The sequence below is a fragment of the Sturnira hondurensis genome, unplaced genomic scaffold, assembly GCF_014824575.4.
Source record: "Sturnira hondurensis isolate 20B ecotype Veracruz unplaced genomic scaffold, ASM1482457v3 Scaffold0016535, whole genome shotgun sequence".
NCBI lineage: Eukaryota > Metazoa > Chordata > Mammalia > Chiroptera > Phyllostomidae > Sturnira > Sturnira hondurensis.
The window spans coordinates 370,322-395,266 of NW_028089166.1; the positions used below are offsets into that span (position 1 = coordinate 370,322).

Consider the following 24,945-nt stretch of genomic DNA (forward strand, 5'->3'; position numbering starts at 1 on the left):
ATAAATTATTGGTGAGTGTTTGCAAACTTACATTGAGATCACAATGATATTTACTGCTTAAGACCAAAACGTTATGTTGAAATAATGTTTAGTCTCCCAAGGACAGCACAGGAGTTCACGGATATATAATTAGAATTGGATATTTTTCAGTGTTATTCCACACTATTTCATTTTCTACCTATGATATGTATATTAAAATTCCCTGTTACTATAATGTGTCTAAAAATTTAGTATTATTTGATGTTTATACTTGTGTGTCTTTATGTGAGATACTTTCCAAAGCCTTTGGAATTGAAACTTTCCTGTGAGTAAAATGGGAAGAAATGAGGAAAGAATTCTCTAAGCTTACAATCAAAAAATAGAGGAAAAATTAAGTAATCAATGCATTTTCAAAAAGGAATATAGTTTAAAGGACAAATAATAAAATGATGCAAAGAGATTTTCATAAAAGCAAAAGCTCAGAATACTTAAGATATGAGAAACTCTATAAAACGACAAGGAAAGAAGAGTACAAAGACTAAGGGATATGAACAAATAATGCCCCAAAGAGAAAGCATAACAGGTGTTAAAAGATAGAGGAATGTACCACTCTATTAGAAATCAAAGAAATTTAAATTCAAGTAATTATAATTCCCTTGGGCTGCTCTAGCTTTTATCCTCAGTAGTTACTCACTTAATGAAGTTACTCTATCTTTTAAAAATAGAAGATTTTTTAAAAGATTTTATTTATTTATTTTCAGAGAGAGGGGAGGGGGAGAGCGAGGGACAGAAACATCAGTTTGTGGTTGTTCCTTGCATGCCCCCTTCCAGTGACCTGGCCCACAACCCAGGCATGTGCCCTGACTGGATATCAAACCAGTGACCCTTTGATTTGCAGGCCAGCCCTCAGTCCACTGAGCCACACAAGCCAGGGCTAGAAGTTTTTTTAATGTTTAAGATTATCAACAACAATAGTAATTGGAATATAGCATTGCCCTTTGTTGGAGGCAAAAATAGGAAAGATCTAAATGCCTGAAAATGAGAAATGATTAAATAGAGGTTATTTCCACTTGCTAAGCTATTACAAATCCTAAGTTAAGTTTATACAGAATATACAATGAGACCACTACCTATGTGATTATAAATGAAGAGTAGTAAATCCTACAATATAACTGTGTCATTAAAAAGCAAAACAAATAATGTTAATAATGGATGTTTTAGCTTTTTGGAATTTTGTAGCCAATTTTTTTGACAGGCTTAATGTTTTTATTTATTTTACATTTTCCATAATCAGCTCATTACTTTATGGAGAATTATAAAGTACAAAAGAATGAGTACCTTAGTCCCCCAAAGGGTGTCCAACCTTTTGGCATCTCTGGGCCACACTTGAAGGGGAAGAGTTGTCTTGGGCCACACATTAAATACACAAACACTAACGAACACTGATGAGCGACAAAAAGGTTGTAAGTAAATTTACGATTTTGTGTCGGGCCCCATTCATAGCCATCCTGAGCCACCTACAGCCTGTGGGCTGCGCATTGGACATTTGTGATTGTTCAGATAGTTTGCAGAAGAGATAGCAAAAAATTATTACAGTAACCAGATAATTACCTAAAATTTATTTAGTGGAATTCAACATATAAAATTTAAGATGTAAACATTGAGAAAGGAATAAAAAGTAGAGAAAAGGATCTTGCCTAAATTTTCTATTATATTACACGGTTCCATGATGAATTAATTCATCAAATATAATAATATAAACATTCACTGAGTATTTTTGTGTCCTGCAGAATTCACATATAGCATCTCATTTAATTCCCACAAACACCAAGTAGACCAGGAAGTCACCTGTCTCCATTCTACAGATGAGCAAAGTGAAGTCAGCAAGCTGTAAGGTAAACTAGCCAAGGTTTCTGTGCCAGTTTGAACCACGGCACGCCTCACTGCTGCGCTGCGTTGTCATTGTTTCTTACATCAACATACAAGGTGAAAGATATTTATTTTATTTACATCCATGTATGCCTTATTGGTAGGGGATATAATATTTATCAAATACACTGTACATTGGGAACCATTCACCTTTTATTATCATTGGGGCATTCAGGGGCAGAAGGCTATTTCTATTTATCTTATAAAATATGGACAACTCACTTAAGGTCCAAAGTTCATCAAATGATGAGGCAATCCTTATCCATCTGATATTTTTTTCTTCTTTATTCTGAAGACATAAAGGACCTGAAAGTAAGATGGAGAAATCTTTTATGGAATTCATGCATTTATGGTGATAACCATTCCATTCTTAGTTCTACTTGAATTTTCTTTTGAGAAAGGAGAATTGGTAAGAATTGCATATACACATAATATTTATTTTTGTACCCATTATTTATTGACCTTTTGAAAGTTATTTTAATAACCTTTGTCATGAAGTTATATGATACTAATTAAAATATAAATATACCTTATGTAGAATGTTTGTATTCACAATAAAACTAAAACCCTTTCCTATTATATGTCAACGTATAATACCTATAGAATGTATACTTTGAGGCTTATTAGCATCTTTCATAAAACTCTTTTGAAAACTGACTTGTAGGTGCCCTGGCTGGTGTAGCTCAGTGGCTTGAGCGTGGGCTTGCGAACCACACATGGTTCGATTCCAGTCAGGGCACATGCCTGGTTGCAGGCCAGTTCCTAGCAGGGGACTCATGAGAGGCAACCATACATTGATATTTCCCTCCTTCTCTCCTTCCCTTCCCTTCTAAAGATAAATAAATAAAATCTTTTTAAAAAAGCCAACTGACTTGTAGGGATGATAGCAATCAGGCATCACCTAGTCTGGCATCATAGTCATGCAAATGGGCACTTGTTAGTGGTGCAACTTCACGCAAGTGTCTTAGACTGTTAGAGCTCACAGCTTCTCACATGTAAAACGCTGGTAACACCATGCTTTTGACATCAGTTCTGTTGCACTGTCTTGGTCTGTTTTCAGGCGGCTATAACAAAATACCTCAAACTAGCTGGCTTATAAACAACAGAAATTTATTTCTCACAGTTCTGGAGGCTGGAAGTCTGAGGTCAGGGTACCTGCTTGGTCAGGTGAGGGCCTTCTTCTGGGTTGGTTGTATGCGTGGTGGAAGCACTAATCCCATTCATGAGGGCAAGGCTCCCACAAAGCCCCCACCTCCTAAATCTTTCGGAGTTAGGATTTCAATATATAGACTGAGGAAGGACACAAGCACCCAGCTTATACCACACACTAAGTTTTATTGTAACTCCTCAGAAATGAATATCATTATCAAGTATGTAAGGATTGTAAGGTGCTTCACAATATTGGAATGACTAAGTGCATTCAAGTAATACAGTATGATTGTGACTCCAGAGTTCAGAGAAGTTACATAAAGAAAAATGCTTGGCGTACACTGGGCACATCTCTGCTCTTTTTCACTGGTGCTGTTATTGAAACTCAGTGTCCAGCAGTTATGTTTCTGACCCATGCTCTGTGCTTGGGGGTATATTTTGTCACTTCATTCATCTGACCCTCTGTAGAAATAATGGTATCACTCTTACAGATGCACAATTTAAGGTGTCAAGAGGGTGACCTAGAGACCCTAGCCCTAGTAAGTTATCAGAGCAAGGACTTGAACCCCATTTAACTTTTAAACCCATGATATGTTTATGGTTTGCCTTGAGCCTTCAAAGATTTGCTCTTAGTAATGAGCCTACGGGGTCCCTGTTGGTGATGCAGACCCAGAACGCTGATATTTGGGAGAACTGCTGGTGGAGAAATCCGTGGAGCTCTCCTAATCCTCTTCCTTCAGGCCTCAGGAAGGAAGGTCCATCCATCATCAGGGCAGTGAGAGCGCCTGCAAGGGACAGAAGGAAGGAAGGAGCTCGCATGTGGTGGAGGGTGGGAGGGGTGGTGTGTGTGAAAAAACAAACAAACAGAAAACTGGAGGCGAGACTCCAGACTTCATCTTGCATGGTTTATTTGCACAATCTCATTTATGACACAGCAAGACTATCTTTTTTTTTTTTTTTAAAGAAAAAAAAAATGAGACTTAGGGCTCAATACCCGAGAATCTCGGAATTGACCAGAGTGGCCTTGCTTCAGGGATTCCAACACTGNGGAGAAATCCGTGGAGCTCTCCTAATCCTCTTCCTTCAGGCCTCAGGAAGGAAGGTCCATCCATCATCAGGGCAGTGAGAGAGCCTGCAAGGGACAGAAGGAAGGAAGGAGCTCGCATGTGGTGGAGGGTGGGAGGGGTGGTGTGTGTGAAAAAACAAACAAACAAAAAACTGGAGGCGAGACTCCAGACTTCATCTTGCGTGGTTTATTTGCACAATCTCATTTATGACACAGCAAGACTATCTTTTTTTTTTTTAAAGAAAAAAAATGAGACTTAGGGCTCAATACCCCAGAATCTCGGAATTGACCAGAGTGGCCTTGCTTCAGGGATTCCAACACTGACCCCTGTGCCTCGTACAAAGAAAATGGTCAGTCGAAAGGATCGGCTGGCATTTGGGTACTTTACTCTTTTCTGGTCTTGCTTCTGCTTCACCTTTTTCTTTGAAAGTATCTGTAACAACATCATGCTTTACTAAGAAGAGGTATAGTTGAGTACTTGTCTTAGTCCGTTTGCGCTGCTAAAGTGAAATACTATAAAGGGGTTACTTATGGACAACAGAATTTGTTTCTCAAAGTTTTGAGGCTGAAAGCCCTAGGTCATGGTGCTGACAGGTTCAATGTCTGGTGAGACCTGCTCCCTCATTTACAGCTGCTTCTCTTTCTTCTCAAGTGGTCGAAGGAGAGGGGAGCTTTCTGGGGTCTCTTCTATAAGGGCAGTAATGCCACTCATGAGGGCTTCACCCTTGTGACCGAGGCACCCGCCGAAGGCCCCACCTCCAAATGCCATAGGCTTGAGGGTTAAGGTTTCAACATGAATGGTGGGAGGAGGAGGTCCAAAGATTCATAGCAACAATTCCCATATATTCTTTTGAATCTATCCTTGTGTAGGACTCAAGAAGGCACAAAATAAGGATCATAAGAACTGAATTAAATTTTGGATTAGGGAGTAGAGAGTGCAGTGGATTTTGGATAGTGGGTCATGGATTTCGGAATGAGGCATGTCCAGCCCTACTGCTGATTATCTCCCTGGGCATGTTCTGCCTTCTGCTAACCTCTCTACCCCTCAGTTTCTTGATGTGGAGATGACTACCACCTCAAATTGTGAGGATTCATTTACGTTTTACAAAATAACTACCATGTGATAGATGCTCAATAAATAATAGCAGTAGCCATTTAGTATTTAAAATTATATAGAAGCTCTACTAATATCTTGGAGAATAAATGAATCATATACCAAAAATTGAATAATATACAGAAATTAGGGAAGAGGAGACAGAATAAAACCTAGGAGTAAATATAAAGGCTGATCTGTAGCCATCAACATGCAGGCAAAACCAGAGAGAATAATTGCGTACAAGAAGAACAAGAATTATAAGTAACAAGTAAGTAGGAATGGTGGAGAGGACAGGGAGTTAGTAGGAAAGATGAGAGAGAGAGCGCGATAGAGAGGGGGGGAAAGTAGACAGAAGGACTGTTTTTCCAGTGTTAACTCTTTTGATCTAGCTATTGAATGCTGTATAGAGAGTCTTGTTTGCATTCTTAATTAAAGCAATTGCTCCCAAAGTTTGTGTATCCTGCTGTTCACTCTTTTGTGCATCAGTGGACACATCTGTAAGGCAGTATCTAGAAAAGCCCACAGAGATGGCCTGGGAGTGCTGTGAGAAGACTGAGCTCTTAGGAAGAGGATGCAAGCCACTGACCCACCTCTCCATTCTCATTAGTACCCACTATAATTAAATCTGAGTCAACACTCTTTTCTTTAGTGACTTCAGCACCTGTGTAAGTCTGCCTCTCTTTTCTTTCCTTTCAGTTCCTTTGTCTAAGAATGCAAAATATCCTAAAACAAAGTGAGGCTACTCATCTCTGTGCCTTTGATTAGGTTGCACTCCTTGCCTATTCCATAGTTATGTCTTTCCCTTTGTGTGTTTCCCTCAGATATAGAACTCAGATTGTTGGACACCTAGCATGAACTTCTCTTCCTTGATGCAACACCCTTGATCTCTATTGAATTTGTATGTTACTTAAAACTATAAAGATTTGTGTTGCTTTCCCCCTCCTTGTCCCATACCTCATTACTTCTCTCTCTTATCTCCTCCCTTCAATTCCTTCCTAGTCTCCCATTCTCTCCTTGCCCCCCCTGCACTTCCCATTCCCCATGGGACAGTCTCCATAAATCCCATAAGGGTTTTCTATCATATGCCTTTGGGAAGAATTGGGGAGAAATAAGTTCAATAAAGTAGTGCAGACCTTCTTGGCCTCCTTTCCAGTTGAGCACAGAGCCCTGGACTACTGTTCTCTTAATCTCCTTTGTCCTAGACACCTTTCATACCATATGCCCAATTCAGGGCAAATTCTTGGTCTCATGTTCGTTTAGGGAAAGGTCAGTGGCCTCCCAGCATCCAAGTGAAGGGCCTAGATTTTTGTACGGGTGTCCTTTCCTTGTTCATTTAGTGCACGTGTTTCCTTGGCCAGTAACTCCGGCATATCTAAAACATGGGGTCTCAGTAAACCTTAGCCTTTGTTAACGTAGGCTGCCAAAGATGAAAAAACACAAAACAAAACTAATGGAAGGGGAGAGAGATTGGTTTTAAATAGTGCGAGCATTCCTAAAATTGAAGAGATACTAATCAAGACAGATGCTCAGTAAGCCTCTTTTCAGAGAAGCGAAGGAGAAGATTCTCCCTGATACGTTTAGTTCTCTCAGGCATAATTAGCATCTATTAACAAGTAACCAGCCCTTGTTTACCAGCATCTCCTTTGGACAGCTAGTCTGGACATCCTAACCACTGTGCTGTCACTCACTCTGTCTTATCAGGAACGCATTATTCAGCTCCCCTAGCAGAAACACTTGTGAAGACTTTGCCTCAGTTCTACTTTACCTGCCCGTCTTGTTGACCTTAGATGTCACCAAGGCTGGTCAACCCATGACTTTTTCCCTGTTCCAATGATCTGAGTCTTCAAAAAGTATTCAAGTATAGATGATATCTTCTGGATGATGGTAATGTTTTTTGTCATGATCTGGCTGCTGATTATGGGGCCATAGCCACTTTGTGAACATTCACCTATGCCCTTTACTTTATGCATATTCAACTTTAATGATAAGTTTAACAAAACAAAACCAAAAATTCACCTTTATCTATGTATGATGCAGTTGGCCTGTGATGCTTTGTACCTACATTTTCAAATTTATATCCATTTTGTGGTTAAAATAGATACATAATCTTTTCTTCCCTTTACTAGAATAGAACTGTTTCAAGGGTGAAGGTTGTCTTTGTTTTTCTATCCCTAACTGCAAGTATTAGCTATATCTTCTGTATACTAGGCACAATATACATTTCTTAGATTAGATATATTCAGCTATAGTATCTTCTTATTTTCTAAGACATTGAAAGTATTCACAGCACAATGAAATAGTATAGATTTTAGCCAAATTGTGTAGTTTGAACTGTTCCAGAATTAAGATATCTTTGGAGGTATGATTGGGAGATCCAGGGTGGCAAAGAAGTAAGTGGTAGCTGCACCAACCTCCTCCCAGGACCAGTCTGGAACTACAACTAAATTTTGGGGAAATCATCCTGAATAACCCACTGAACACTAGCTGGAGAGAAACCTTATAACCAAGGACAGACAGAATAAACCACTTCACAACCATTGAGACGGGTAGGGAGTGTGAAGGAGACACAAGAGGGCTGTCTGGGCTTCCCCTGGCAGCAGCTGAAGTTCCAGAGGGATATCTCAGTGATTGGGAGGTTCCTCCTGAGAAGTGTGGAGACTAAACCCCAAGCTGGGCTCCTTAGCCTACAGCACCAGAGCCACAACAGAACCCAGATAGCATCCAGCTGTGAAAAGCAGTGGGGTTTCTGTCCACCAGGAGAGAACGCTTGAGATGCAGAGAGCCTCTTAAAGGGCCAACACAGAAAATTTCATTTGTAGCCACTTGTCCTGGGCTCCAGCAGAGGGAAGGCTGAGTGGATTAGAGATGCTTGAGGAGAGTTCAGGGATGGTGGCTCTGGGGAAAAAACGGAAGGAACAGCCTCCTGGATCCTTGTGCTGAGTCATTCCCCACACTGCAGGAACCATCTTTCGCAGGCAAAGCACTCCTCTCCAAGTGACATCAACTTGAAAGGAAGCAATAGCCCTGCCTGTAGGAATTATTCTGCCCTACCCTGTGGTGCTGATTACACCTTACGGCTGTATCACTGATTAGTTTAACAACTAAGGTGGAAAATACAAGGAAGCTGCCAAAGTGGAAAGACAAAGAAACAGACCCCAAATGCAACAAGAAAATTCTACAGAAGAATGAGATGAAATGGAGGCAAGCAATTTATCTGATAGGGTGTTTAGAGTAATGATTATAAGAATGCTCAATAGCATGAAAAAAGGACCATGATTGGTCCTAAAAAAGGACCAATCAGAAATAAAGAATGCAATATCTGAAATAAATAATACACTGGAAGGAATAAACAGTAGGTTAGATGAAGCAGAATTTGGAAGACAAGGTAGAAAAAAACCCAGACAGAACAGAAAAAAGAATTTTTAAAAACGAGAAGAGCTTAAGAAACTATTTGGATGACATGAAGCATAACAACATCTACATCATGAAAACGCCAGAAGGAGAAGAAAGTGAGCAAGGGATGAAGAATCTATTTGAAGAAATAATGACCAAAGACTTCCCTAGTCTGGTAAAGGAAAAAGACATACAAGACCAGGAAGTTCAAAGATTCCCAAACAAGTTGAACCTAAAGAGGCCTATGCTGGGACACATCATAATTACAATGACAAGGTTTAGAGACAAGGATAGAATTATAAAAGCCACAGGAGAAAAGCAGGTAGTTATATCCAAGGGAGCACCAATTAGACTGTCAATCTGATTTCTCAACAGAAACATTTCAGGCTGGAAGGGAGAGGAGTGAAATATTAAAGTGATGAAAAGCAAGGACCTCCAACCAAGGCTACTTTACCCTGCAAAGCTATCATGAAAAATCAAAGGAAAAGTAAGGAGCTTCCCAGACAAAAAGAAGCTAAATGAGTTTGTTAACATCAAACTAGTACTGCAACAAATGTTAAAGGGCTTGCTAGAAGAAAGAGAAGGAGAATGAGGAGAAGAGAAAAAATAAAAACAGAACAAAATAATCTAACAATAAAATGGCAGTCAATGCATATCTACCAATAATCACCTAAGTGTAAATGGCTTAAATGCTCCAACCAAAAGACATAGGGTAGCTGAATGAATAAGAAAATAAGACCCATACATATGCTGCCTCCAAAAGACTCATCTCAGATCAAAAGATTCACACAGACTAAAAGTAAATGGTTGGAGAAAGATATTTCATGCAAATGGAAAGGAAAAAAAGCTGAAGTAGCAGTACTTATATCTGACAAAATAGACTTTCAACCAAGGCTATAGTAAGATACAGAGAATAACACTACATAATGATAAAGGGAACAATCCAACAAGAGGATATAACCCTAGTAAACATTTATGTACCCAACATTGGAGCATCTAAATATGTGAAGCAAATTTTGATGGACATAAAGGGAGAGATCGACAGAAATACAGTTACAGTCGGGGATTTTAACACTGTTGACATCAATGGATAGATCTTCCAGACAGAAAATCAACAAGGAGACAGCAGCATTAAATGACACACTAGATCAAATGGACTTAATTGATATCTTCAGAGCATTTCATCCCAAAGCAGCAGAATATACTTTTCAAGTGCATTTGGAATGTTTTTTAGGATAGACCACATTTTAGGACACAAAACAAGTCTCAATAAACTTAAAAAGACTGAAATCATATCAAGCATCTTCTCTGACCACAGTGGTATGAAACTATAAATTAATCATGAGAAGAACACTGAAAAATACACAAAGACATGGAAGCTAAGTAACATATTATTAAACAATGAGTGGGTCAACCATGAGATCAGGGTAGAAACCAAAAGATACATTGAAACAAATGAAAATAAGGATACAACAATCCAAGATCATTGGGACCCTGGGGAAGCAATCCTAAGAGGGAAATCCATATCATTACAGGCCTATCTCAAAAAACACAAAAAAGTTGAAATAAACAATCTAACTTTGCGCCTAAAGGAACTTGAAAAAAGAACAACAAACAAAGCCCAGAGTAGGAAGGAAATAGTAAAGATCAGAGCAGAAACAAACAAAATGGAGTCTTAAAAAACAATACAAAAGATCAGTGAATCTAAGAGCTGATTCTTTGAAAAGATAAACAAGATCTCCAATCTGTAACCAGACTAATCATGAAAAAAAGAAGAAGGACCCAAATAAACAAAGTCAGAAATGAAAGAGAAGAAGTAACAACTGACACCAAAAAAATACGAAGGGTTGTAAGAAGATATTATGAACAACTATATGCCAACAAACTGGACTACCTGGATGAAATGAATAAATTTCCTAGAAACATGCAATCTTTCAAAACTAAATCAAGAAGAATCAGAGAATCTGAATAGACTGATTATACCTAGTGAAATTGAATCATTAATAAAAAAACTCCCTACAAATAAAAGCCCTGGACCGGATGGCTTCACAGTTGAATTTTGCTAAACATTCCAAGAGGAACTAACACTTTTCCCTCTCAAACTATCTTCTAAATTTAAGAGGTGGGAAAACTCCCAAACTCATTTTATAAGGGCAGCATTACCCTATTTCCAAAAACAGATAAAGACACTACAAAAAATTACCAATATCCTTGATGAACATGAACACTAAAACCTTCAGTGAAATATTAGCAAACCAAATACAGCAGTGCATCAGAAAGATGATAAACATGATCAAGTGTAATTTAATGCAGAATGCAAGGCTGGGACAACATTCACATCAGTAAATGTGATACACCACGTAAACAAAATGCAGGATAAAAACTACATGATTATATAAAAAGATGCAGAAAAAGCTTTTGGTAAAATCCAGCATGCATTTATAATCAAAACTCTCAGCAAAGTGGGATTAGAGGGAACATACCTAAACATATTAAAGGTCATATATGACAAACCCACTACCAGCATCACTATACTCAATGGGGAAAAACTACAAGTGTTCCCCTTAAGATTAGAAACAAGACAGGGATGTCTGCTTTCATGTCTTATTCACAATAGTACTGGAAGTCCTAGCCTCAGCAATCAGATAAGAAGAAATAAAAGGCATCCAAATTGGAAAGGGATAAGTAAAACGGTCTTTATTTGCAGATGTCATGATAGTGTACATACAGAACCCCAAAATGCCACCAAGAAACTACTAGAACCGATAAATGAATTCAGTAAAGTAGCAGGAATGCAAAATGAATATTCAGAAGTAAGTTGCATTTTTATATGCTAACAATGAATTAATAGAAAAGGAAATTAAGAAAATAATCCCATTCACAATTGCCAAAAAAGAATAAAATACCTAGAAAAAATATTAGAAGAAAACATGGACATCCAAGTGTCAGACATAGCTCATAGTATTTTATCAGATATATCTTCCTAGGCAAGGGAAACAAAAGAAAAATAAACAAATGGGACTACAGTAAACTAAAAAGTTTTTGCACAACAAAGGAAATCATCAACAAAACAAAAAGACAATCCACAGAACGAGAGAACATATTCACCATGGGGTTTCTATCTAAAAATTATAAAGAATTTACAAAATTCAGTGCCAAAAACCAAACAACCCAACCAAAAAATGGGCAAAGGACCCAAATAGACACTTCTCCAAAGAGGACATACAGATAACCAATAGACATATGAAAAGATGTTCAATGTCACTAACCATCAGAGAAATACAAATTAAAACCACAATGAGATATCACCTCACACCTGTCAGAATGGCTATCACCCATAAATCAACAAACACCAATGCCGGTGAGGATGTAGAGAAAGGGGAACCCTTTTACACTGTTGATGGGAATGCAGATTGGTGCAGCCACTGTGGAAAACAGTATGGAGATACCTCAAAAAATTAAAAATAGATCTGGTTTTTGACCCAGTGATCCCACTTTTACAGATGTATCCAGAGGAACCCCAAACACTCTTTTGAAAAAACATAAGCACACCTGTGTTCATTGCAGCATTATTTACAATGCTGAGATATGGAAACAGCCCAAGTGCCCATCAGTAGATGAGTTGATAAAACAACTATGGGACAATTACACAATGGAACATTACTTGGCCATAAAAAGAAAATTTTACCCTTTGTGACAGTATGGATGGGCCTGGAGAATATTATGCTAAATGAAATAAGCCAGTTGGAGAAAGACAAATACCATATGATCTCACTAATATGTGGAATCTAATGAAAAAACTGAACTTTCAAGGAAAATTAGGATAGACTCATGGATGGAGAACAGGATAACAGCTAATTGGGAGGAGGGGAGAAGGTGGAGGAATTGAGCAAAAAGGCAAAAGGACTCCTGGGCATGGATAATAATGTGGTGATTGCTGGGGGGAAGTAGGTATAAGGGGAGTAAATGGTATTGGAAAAACAATACAGTAAACATTAAATAAAATCAAATGAATATAGGCCCTGGCTGGTGTAGCTCAGTGGATTGAGCGCGGGCCTGAAAACCACACGATCGCGGTTCGATTCCCAGTCAGGGCATATGCCTGGGTTGCAGGCCAGTTCCCAGCAGGGGACTCACGAGAGGCAACCATACATTGATATTTCTCTCCTTCTCTCCTTCCCTTCCCCTCTAAAGATAAATAAATAAAATCTTTAAAAAAAAAATCAAATGAATATAAAGCCCTGAGTGGAGAACAAGGTATGATATGTGTCTGGATTATTTGTTGTACACCAAGGGAAACTGAGTGATCTGAGCCAAGGAGGACATGTTGCTCAAATCTAAAAGGCACCATTATAGTTCATAGAGAGTTCACTTTGAATGGCACCCTTGGAAATTGTGTGGTGTCCAGCCCATGTGGCCATTCACTGCAGCCTAGCCGAAAGTCACTGTAAGGCGAGAGGATTTGAACAGACAGACCCCTGGTGACCTATGCTGGCTAGATTCTAACTCTTAACTTGCTTTTGAAGATGAAACAAGTAGTCACAAAGGAATATGATTGGTTAGTTCAGTCTTGTCATTGAACATATATTTATCAAATTGCCACAATGTGCCAGGAAATAAGAGAAGGAACCAGTGTGGTAGTTTTGAAAGGGCTTTCCAGGAAAAGAGTCTGAAGCAGGAGCCTTTGTTCCTCCTTTGTGTAGACAAACGAGAGGAGGTCATTGGAGATGGAATATGTGACCAAAGAGAGAGGCAAGGGAGACAAAGGAGCTGAAGTCAGAGGATTGGGTAGGGACCTGGGGGAGGGGAACCCTGTGCTGACCACATCAGATTGTGTAGTGCAGTATAATAACTTACACTCTCCCTGAACCAGATGCCAATGACTGGCTTTTCCACTCAAACCTGAGACATGGTAGGATTAGTAAAATCGAAATAGTTCTGGGTATATTTTGATAATCTGATGTTCTCTTCCAAGGGTGACTATTTTACTGTAAATATTATGTTCTAGTTGTCATTTTTTAAAATACTTAATTGTTGTTCAAGTACAGTTTTCTGTCTTTTACTCCCATCCCAGCCCACCCTCCCAGTGCTCCCCACCTCCCTCCCATTTCCACCTTCGTTAGTTGTTGACCAGGTGTCCTTTATACTAGTTCCTGTGATAGTTGTCGTTTTATAAATAAGATTTTTACTTGCCTTTTGCACACTTTTTAAAAGATTTTATTTATTTATCTTTAGAGAGGAAGGGAAGGAGAGAGGGAGAGAAATATCAATGTCTGGTTGCCGGCTTTCTCTCGTGTGTCCCCTGCAGGCTAAGAACTGGCCTGCAACCCAGGCATGTGCCCTGACTGGGAATCGAACCTCGATCGTGTGGTTCGCAGGCCCATGCTCAATTCATTGAGCTACACCAGCCAGGGCCCTTTGCACATTTTTAAAAACAACATTTGAATGGTTTTTCCTAGAAAGAACTGTATCATCATGACACCTATTGCAGATTGTTTTAGCTCCTTCCCTGATATAAGGGCAAATTTTTCATAATATTTAGTAAGAAATGCCCATCCCAATAATGGGCATTTATATGTAGAGTTTATATATAGAACTTTTACAGATCAGTGTTCGAACCTGTAGCTGAAGGCTAGCTTACATTTTTTTTATGGATTTCTACCTTTCAGACAATATTTTAAATCCAGGAATTACTGAGGGATCCATCTTCACAGGCATTTCATATTGAAATTTAGGTAAAAACCTACCAAGTAGTTTAAGTGATTCAGTTACAGAATTGTTCAGAAAGAAATGGTAATAACTCTGATGCTGAAATAGTTAAACCTAGAATCACTGACTGCTTTTTCCCTCTTTCTGTTTAGCCAATGGGGAAACTTACACTCTGCATCTGTACATCTCGAGAATGCTTTCTCTTTTTATATTCTCTTCTGGTTTTTTTTTTTTACTCAAATGTCTTGCTTTACAATTTCTCATCTCATGTTTTCCTTTTTTCTCCCTTTAATTTGAGACAATTAAGTAAGATGATGATAATTAACTTGGGTAAGACAAATTACAAACTGAAGAAATAATGGTAAAGTGTGGTAGCACAATATACCCATGAGGGCAAAATATATTTTACTTAAGATTTTTGTGGGTTTTTTATTTGAAATTCTACTCTATTATCAAACACAAAGAATGTGTTTTTCTACTACATGTGAAAGAGATGTGATTTCTCAGAAAGCTCTTTTGCATGTGTGAGATAAAACTGTCAAATCTTATTTTTAAAGTTGGAAAGAGTAAACTTACATTTAATGAGTATGTCTTACTCATACATACCTATCTTTCTATCTCCACACACATATCTGAGCAGCCTGGCACTGCGCGTGTGCCGTGGGGAAGAGCAGAGCACGTGCAGCTGACCAAGGAGAAGAGCTCAGTCCCCCTGGTAGCTAGCCCCAGACACGGAGTCCAGAGTGTGGTGCAAAACATTTATTTTCTTGTTTCCATAAGACACTCCTTCTCCAACTGTGAACACTGGACTAGCAACATCTGCTGGGAACTTGTTAAAAATGCAAATCATAGGCTTTGCCCTGTACTCACTGAATATGAAACTTTTTCAGCCAGTCCTCGAGGTGATTCTGATGTGCCTTAAAGCTGGAGAACTATTGGGAAAGGGGACCTTTCAGACCTTACGGAATCTGCCCTCTCCCTTAAGTGCCTGCCTTCCTCAAGTTTTCTTGCTTTCCTCTTCTATCCCAGTTTGCTCCCCTAGTGTCCTGGCTCCGTCTCCTAGTCACGCTCACTCCTGGGGCCCCCGTTGCTGCTCTTGCACACCGAGCCTTGGGGTCTGGCTCAGTTTTGGTGGGTACAACGGTAGACCTTTATATTCTTCCATGAAGAGCAGCTATTTCTCCCTTACTTGATTGCTTTTGATCAATATTGATCACTTTTTCTTGCAAGGAGGGATTCAATGCTTTATTTGGTAAAATGGTTCACTTTCCAAGAGTGATGAGGATGAGAGCATTAAATGGGGGTGCCTTATTGGTCAGTCTGGTTTATAGCCCTTGTTCCAGCATTATACTGCCATTTCCTTTTATTCTTTCCAGTGCTTTGGTTTAGATGGTAAAGTATTTCTCAACGAATTTAAATTGTAAGTAATTCTTACATTGTTGGAAACTGGTTAAGATTCTCCAAGAAAGATGTGTTTGGGGCATAAAAATGAAAGACATCCACTTCCAATAGGTAGGCAAGCCAGGACTGGAGATGGGGTGGAGAAAACTCTCACAGGCTGAGAGTTCAGGATAAAGGCTGTGAAGCAGCCGGTTACACCAAGTGAAGCTTAAGGCGTTCACGGACACGGGAGCGTGTTTCTGGTGGGAGCAATAATAAATGAAGCTGCTCAAGGAGTGGTCTGTGGTAAAGCCCTCCAGTCGTAGGGCACAGTTTGTTTCTTAGTCTTCCTCCAATAACATATCAGTTTAGGCTTTGTTTTTTGTTTTTGGGTTTTTTGGGGGTTTTTTGATATTTATTGAGAAGAAACCCAGTATAATTTTGTTTCCTGACTTATGTTGGTTCTATGTATTCAAAATGCTTATTGCTCTATTTTTCATCAGTTCTGGGCTATATTTCAGACAAACAATCATTGTAAACATAGAAGAAGAATTTACTTTCAACTTTAGTTCAAATTTTCAAATTTAGTTAAAAAAATAGGTACCAAATGATTTATACTCCATTGTAGTTTGGGCCTTACAGAATATTAATGCTGGACAGTTGAGATATATTGCCTGTCAAGACAGAATAGAGGAAATTATACAAATACCTTGCTGATAAATTGTGATATTGTTTTTCTGAATGCTAAAATGATGATTGAATTCTACTGTCATAAAATTATTCTATGGGAATCATTTCTGTCACCATTTACAATAAAAAGAATCATATGTTTCATGTTGGTTTGGGAACTTGGAAGCTGTTTAGAAGGAGTATGTTGCATGGCAAAGCTTACCTAGTGTAAGTAAAAAATTATGATAAATGTATATATTTGATTATGATAAAATTATGTATTTGATTTTACACAAATAGTTAATGTTCTTCTTTTTTTGGTTGTTGTTTTTGAATCGTTAAAGGTGTGTTTGACATTAACGAAGCCCGTGAAGCTTAGCCCTGGGACATAGCATTGCCTATGACCTCGGCTCCTGTGCCACTGTTATTGTCTCTCCCACACAGCTCCCTGTCACTGTCCCTAAGTGGACAGTACAGATGTCATGTCCTTTTTTCCTTCTCCTCTCACCTGAGCTAATATGTCCTCCTTTCCTTCTATTGTTTGGAATAATGAATTTAAGAAAGTAGCTTTCATTATGCAATTAATTGTTGCATTTTTTCTAACTGTTAATAATAGAATACATTTCAGAGGATAACTATCTGAAAAGGAAAAAGAATGATTAAACAATTTAACAGTAAATTGTTAAATTATCTTTTCTTTAAATATCATGTAAGCAACTAATATATCTATTGATGCATTTATTTAGGTAAATATTATGCTTTGAAGACAGGTAGCAAGTAATATTACATTTTAATTTAAGAAAATCTATAACTAACTGAAGAATGGGTTTAGCCTGGTATTCTTTACTATTATATATGAGGAGATAGTAATTATTCAGCATGCTACACATTGTCTGATTCTTGTTTTACTTTTTTAAAACCATGGATACTTTAAGTTGGATGCCACATCAACATATTTGTAGAGTTAGCACATACATGATTTTCATGAGTAAGTAATGTGTATTGCTATTTACAAATGTGTCCATTTGCAATTGCATTTCCTTAATAATTTTCTAACCCAACAATTATGTTTGCTTTGGGAGGTAAGAAAGGCACAGAATGTTAGGTGATAAACTAAGAAAATGATATATTTTTGTTGTTGTTGTTGAAGAGGGTGATGGGTCTCTAAGTCCTGGTCTAAAATTGTCGCTTTATTTTAAAATGTAGGCTTGAAATCCTAGGCTTATCTTTTACTCACCATTCTTTACTAATTGAAGTTTAGAAATGCTTAAGTACAGTCATTGGCTGTGGTTTTACTGCAGTTCTTAAAGCAGAAAATCTTCCTTTCATGCAATATTAAGGGCTGGTCTCTTTGAGTTAGAAGACAATTCCTAATATTTATTAGATGAACAGTAACAAATGGGCTCTTCCAACAGCCACAGGGGAGGATTTGCCTTTTTAAATTTTTTTTCTGTTTTTTTTTTTTTTTTTGCAGCTCAGTACTTGTAAATCATATTTATAGCCGTTTTTTTGTGTTGTTAAAGTCCTAAACTTTAAGCAAACAGGAAACCCCAAGCAAATATAAATAATTATTAGATCACAGCTCTGTAAGCTTGTCGATGACATCAATGGTTCCTGCCTATATCTGCCATCCCTGGATTTAGCTTTCATTTGAATAGCTGTCTCCAATAAGGCTTAACTTCATTACATTTACTATTATTAAATACCAAGGTATTAAAAAAAAAACAGCCTATTCTTTCTGTTTGCTTATTTACAGTCTCAACATTGGGCTCAAGTTCTGTGTGGTTTTCTTTGCTTTTACAATGTGATTCTGGGATTATGTGACAATTATTGAGGTATAGTTTTAAGGACTTATGTGGCTCTATCTGCAAGCATTTAACCTTATAAAGCTAACCTGAAAGTAATCTCAAAAAGCGAATCAGTTAATATTTCTTCCACATTTGTTAGTAAAATATAATTGAGTTAAGCTGACCTTTCTGTTTTTTTAAATTTTACTATTATTTAACTATAAAAAATAAATATATTTCAGTATGCATAGCCCCCCCTTTTTTCTGTGCGCATACATCAGAGACAGATGCTATTTTAAAGGACCAATAATTAGAATAAACTAAACTGACTTGGAATTTTTTTTTCTGCAAAGGAGCTATCATCCTGTGAGCTCAGAGATTCGCAGCTAATAATTAAATTGTATGCTACAGATGCAAGATATATAATAAATTTATAGGTGAAATGTTTAAACCACTTGATTGGTGGCTTACTGAAATATATTGCACCTGAGATGTAGATTTAGCAGTAGGACTAATACAACACCTTATGTCTTAAACTTTGACCATGAGAAACATTGGCGATAATTCCACAATAGATGTCTACATCAAACCATCAAGCCGTATGCCTTAAACTTACACAGTGATGTGTGTCAGTTATTTCTCAATAAAGCTGCAAAGAAAAGGAAACATTAATTTTCCTGTTAGTCTTTAAATTTTTTAAATAATTTTACCTAATAATATATCTCTTATTTTATAATTTGTAGTATATCTGCTGTTCATTTTATTTCTTGCTACAACAGTCTAAACAGAATATCATTTTAAGAGAAAAAAATGGGCCCTGGCTGGTGTAGCTCAGTGGATCGAGGTCTAGCTTCTCAACCAAAAGGTCGCTGGTTCGACTCCCAGTCAGGGCACATGCCTGGGTTGTGGGCTGAGTTCCCAGTTCAGGGCATGCAGAAAGGCAACTGGTGGCTGTATCTCTTGCATGTCAATGTTTGTTTCCATGTTTTCTCCCTTCCTTTCATTATCTCCAAAAATAAATAAAATCTTTAAGAGAAAGAAAAAGAAATGGTTAATGTACCAAACAGATATCCTGTAGTTATGAGAAATATGACTACATAATAAGCACCTAGGTGTACGGCACATGTAAATCTTTGCTACGTGTCACCTTAATCACTGTTTTTATATTTTTCTGTATAGCAGCTTTATTTGTTCCAAGGATTATTATTTTCTGGTTTGAAGCTCACCTGCTTTCATACTTTGCAGGTCAGTTTCTTCTGGAAGAAGCTCGCCTCATAGAAGCAGCTGAGATGGCAAAAAAAGCAGCTGAACTGGACAGCACGGAGTTCGATGTGGTCTTCAATGCTGCCCACATGCTCAGGTTAGTCTTTGCTACTGTGCTTTAAAAAAGACCAACCCTGTGGCTTTGGGAAAGCAATTAATTATACTAATTTCTGTCCTACATCCTTATTGCACATTGGTCAAGTGAGTTATTCTGTTTAGCCATGTTACAATCAGTCAGGATTTTTTTTTCGTTTTAGTTTCTGTGTACATTGTGTAGGACATATGAGCTTTAAGCACTCTGAAAGTTATTAAGACCTCCTTTTCTCTTCCCTTCAAAAACTATTGGCCATAAAATACAAAATGGAAAGTTGTGCATTTGAAATTAATGAGTGTCTAATGAAAAATGTGCAAAATAAAACATGTCAATTTGTCAACTGCATCTCAGTATTTGTGGGGTTTTTGTTAATTATATGGAATGTACCATGTGGATACATTTTATTACATTCGGTAGAGGAGAAGATCATCAAATACAAATATACTTAAGGCCTATCAGATTCTCAAAATGGCCCTATAATTAGCACTGTTGCTGGGTATTGAAACAATATATCTTTAGATCATTAGTGCTTCTGCTTTCAGGAAGATGATTAGAAAGTCCTTTAGAATAATAGTGAAACTGTGAAAAGGCAGATCAATAATTTTTGTTGTGACTATAAAAAGAAAGTTGGTGCTTCCTTAAATGGGATTTTAGGTTAGAGGAGGATGCTTTTAAGAAACTGACTTGATTTATACAGTTATTTAAAAAGTATTGTTTGTCCTTTTAGAAATATGGATACACCTTTCCCGCACTCTTACCTGAATTTCATCCTATTAAGTCATCTAAATGCTTCATTAGGTGACAATCATACCACGGACTCAATGTGTGACTTCTAGAGATAGGGTTGTAATTATGTAGATTACTCGTACAAGGGAAGAAAAGTAACAGAATCAGTTCACATTTATATGGATTTAAAACCTGAACTTTCAGAAAAAGTAGAGGAAGGTATTTTTTATGTTTATTTTCAGGTCACTGTGGATCTGTATGCAGTTACAAGAAGTAATACAGAAAGGTCCCTTGTACCATTTATTCAGTTTCCACGTGATGTAGAACTACCATACAATATCAAACTCAGAATATGGACATTGATACAATTCTCTGGTCTAATTGTCTTTTTCAGTTTTACTTGTACTCATGTATGTGGGGGGGGCGGTTAGTTCTATATGCTTTCATCACATATGTAGCTTCTGCATCCATCACCGCAGCCAAAATGCAGACAGTTTTCATCTGTGCAGGGGTCCTTTGTGTTGTCCTTTCATAGCCGCATGTTCCTGTCCCCCCAGGAACCAATTTTTAAAGCAAGCTTTACAGATTACTTTGGATTTATAATCGGAGACTGTTAGTGTAACTGTATCTCAGTGGCTTCCGTCTTGGCTTTCTGTGTTTTAAATAAGGAACTCAAAGTCTGTTTAAGAGGAAGGAGTGTACCATTAGTTTTCTTTCGAATGCCCTCACTCCACATAATATTCCTAAAGCTGACACCTACAAAGAGAAATCAGGATTTCATTGACTGTTGCTATATTGTGATATAAGCTGTGGTCAATTCGCAAGAACCTTCAATGGAAAAATAATTTTTAATAGACCCCTTAATTTTCATGACAAAGTTAGGTACTGAATTAGGGACAGAACTTTTGGTTCTTCATGAATAAAACCACTATGCTTTTACTCACAAAAAGCCATTTGTTACGATGGGAATGCACAGTTTCTACAGGCTAATTCATTTTAATCATTGTAGATACTTTCATCAGTAAGGCAGTTTGCTACATATTAAATCAGTTTTTAAAATTCAAGGTCTACCAATGGAAACCCATTATAAGAACATTACAAAAAAACGTCCTTGTTAAATACAACACTTACAACTTTCCCCTAATTACTATATGCTAGAAACCAATGAAAATTTTTGTTATACATTGGTGATATGGAAATATTTGTGATTTATTTTTCAGGACCTTCTCTCTAGCTTTTTGCATCCTGCATTCCTCGTTAAGTTGCAGTCAGTCAGCACCTCCTATACATATTAATTGCAAATATGACCACAGCAGCCTGGCCATATTCTTCTACTTAACTTGTGGCGGTCTGCAAGAATGTTTTCACTTCGTTTTTCTGTTTTTTGGCTCTGTCAAATTCAACTATATCTTGAGTGCTTAATGTCAAGCTTCTTTCCCTATTAATCAGAAACATTTAGGATTTGGTTTGCTAAAAGGAATAAGAAAGCTTACTGATTTTCCCTTGAATACAGCCTTATCACAATGGTTAGCTCTCAGGATTTGGCCTATTTAATGTTACGTATAACATTTACCCAGGGGGTGCAAAATTGTTTGTTATAAATTGAGTTTGACATTATTTTTTTCCCTCCAGAGCCCTATTCTTTTCCAAGATATTTAGGACACAAAATTGGAAAGGTTTGGTGACCAGCTGGGTGTGAAGGAAAGGACAGATGTCTCCCTGGTTGTGTCTTGGTTAGCTGAATTAATGGTTGACCTAATATTCAAAATTAGCAATCTAGGGATGCTATAGTTTAAGATATGGTTTGTGAACACTCATTTAACTTCTCTTTTCTTGGCTAATTCTCGATAAAATGACCCATATAATCTATTAATAAGGAATAACTTTTCATCCCAAATGCAAAAAAAAAAAAGAAAAGAAAGACAGAAAAAATGTCATTCTCTGTAGTTGAAATGAAATTGCAAGAGCTGAGAGCCTGTGGCCACCCATGAAAGGAAAAATCTTTATCTTATGGGACCTTCAAAGGCCTTGAAATTTGAGAAATTTCCAGCAGACCCATTTTAGTTCTCAATAATGAATAATGATCTTTCTCTGTAGAAAGTTTTGAATTATGTGATTTCAATTTGACAGTTCAGGTTAGAACGACAAATTAGATGTATTCAGATAAAGGGCCCTCATCGAAGCAGTGAGATTCCCATTAAATACATGCGAACCACTTATTAGTCATGATAGCAAGATGAATCACAAGAACACTGTGTGGTGGGGGAAGCATTCATTCTCTTTACCAGATATGCCTGGCCTTGCCCCTTCGAGAAACAATAGGACTGCACTTCCCAGCCGTTTGCCAAGTGAAAGACCTCCTGGGTCTTGTTTGGGTCATTGAATTGTGAGAACGCGATGTGTGTCACTTTCATCAGAGTCAGTGCTTTCTCCTTGTGCTGCTTGAAAATTGTGGAAATAGATCCTGAAATGACCAGAGCAGACACACCTCCCTTTCACCTACTTTAGGCTTGAAATCCTAGGCTTATCTTTTACTTTGGGACCTTTACAAAGTCCCAAACAAAGTAAACTTTGATGTCTTAATTCACTGAGAATCGAGATGTGTTTATTAACTCCAGTGTAGCCTAACCAGTCCTAACTGATATAGTATATACCTGCAAAAAGAGAAGTAGTTGGAAAGGGAAACAGTACAACATCAGAAAAGATTAGTAGGAGATTAATAAGCTCTCCAAATTTATAACTTCAGTGCAGAAAATACAAAACTAATAGACTGATAATTTAAATAGAAGTATTTTCCCAGAACTTAATGGAAAATACTTAAAACATAAGAATGATAAAACTGAGGAGATAAAAGATTAGAAGGTAGATCAAGTACACTCTCATAGTTGTATATTTGTTTGCATTGCCTAATTATATATAGTGTATAGGTATGCATGTATAGTTATATACATTCGTGTTTAGTATATACATAGTATGTGCTATATAGTTTTGTGTATATGTAAATATGTGTATAATTAAATATACATACTTATATATAAATTTGTATATGCACACATTTTATATCTACAAATAGAAAATTTCTGAAGAAGAGCAGATTTCAACAAATAGAGAAAATTCCCAAGATAAAATGAAGGCCTTCAATCACCACGTTGAAAGCAAAGTTAGTGAAAATAGATCTGTGTCTAAACTTGTCTTCACATATGGGTCACAGTTTTTTGTTGCAGACTAAATAATCCACTCTTGCCAGTGTTTACTATTTAACACATATTCATACTAAAAAGTGTCCTATAGCCCCAGAACTCTCTCACAGACTTGGAAGTGGTCCGCACACACAGCAATCCTGCCGAGCTGCCCTGCTCCCCCCGGGGCTCAGCGGCTTTCACAGCCAGAGCTCTGCCACCATCACCCCTGAGGAACCAAGCAGAGCGAGTGCCACCTTCATTAAAAGATCATTCTCCTGGGCTCAGCTCTCTTCTCCATTATGCTTTCTCCCCACTTCCGCTCTCTCCAGGTTGCTACTGAGTGGTGGAACCTGAGTTGTACACGGGAACCTCGACTGGAATGAAGTGGGAAGATGAGGGAGTTTCTGGCTTCTGTCTTGCTTGGGAAGGTGGAATCCACATTGTGGCTAATGACCCAATGTATTTATAGGGAGGGTGATCCCAGATGTTGAGAGCCTCACATAATGAGTGTTGACTGTTCGTGTCGACATTTTTAGTACTTCAAATAATATGGAAAAAGTGCTGGATGCTTCCAGATGAAAGCATTATAAAAAGCAGATTGGTTATCATCAAAGAAAAATATCAAAGGAATTTAAAATGCTAGAACTCAGTAGAGTTTTGTGTCTGGAGAGCTGTGAGAGGAAAGTATTTAATCACTTATTCCATTAGAAGCATTTTGTATGAGTGTTTTGATTCAGTGCTCTCCCAGAACTGGAAGCTAGAAAGGGCGTAAAGATATTTGATAACTGAGTGGAAGTGTGGAGGCACTAAAAATGAACTTTCCCTGATTCACAGCACTTGTGGGCTCTAGTGGAAAGTTACATTTTATCCTTGCTTGATTTTATTCCACATACAGAGTAAGGGAGGAAGAAAAGCAGCACTTATTAAAATACTTCCTGTCAACCTAGCATCATATTTTGCATTTCATATCTGTCATCCGCTTGGTTATAATTCCACATATGGAATGTAGAAATATTCCCATTTTACAGGCGAGGATACTGAGGCTCCAAGAGAGTTGGCATTTCCCATAGTTGGAAAAGCTGGGGTTTAAACTTAGTGTATTCTGGCCACGCATAACATGGACTTCACTGTGCCCTTTGGCTCCCTCATGTCTTTACAACTGGGTGACTGATTAGAAGCACTGATTCCTGAATTTATTAATGGAGAAAGGATTTATTGAGAGTAATGGGTTATCAAATATGTGTAAATCCTAAATGGTAAGACCCTTCTAATATTTTTTAAATTACTTCTTTATGGTAAACTTTAGAAAATAGAATAGTCCTAGGAGAGAGACCTCCAAGTTTTTACTTTCAAAGGGATATGACATTTTTAGAAATACCCTTATGGTATAGAGTCTGACAGAGAACACAGCCGAGGGGGCTGTGCACTTAGCTTTTTTCCAGGCCTCCAGGCCCAGCTCGTCACCTCTCCCTAAGGGGCTCGGGAAAGCTTAGCCGCACTGCACCAGCTGGTTCCCATGTTGC

At 37.7% G+C, this 24,945-nt stretch overlaps 1 protein-coding gene across 1 annotated transcript in view; it reads left to right on the forward strand.

Moving 5' to 3' along the window:
- TMTC2 (transmembrane O-mannosyltransferase targeting cadherins 2) overlaps window positions 1-24,945 on the forward strand; it is a 406,489-nt gene that overhangs the window by 328,672 nt on the left and 52,872 nt on the right. The window contains exon 10 of the mRNA XM_037066181.1: window positions 19,403-19,517. Within this exon, the coding sequence (XP_036922076.1) occupies window positions 19,403-19,517 (115 nt within the window). The remainder of the gene's footprint in view (window positions 1-19,402; window positions 19,518-24,945) is intronic.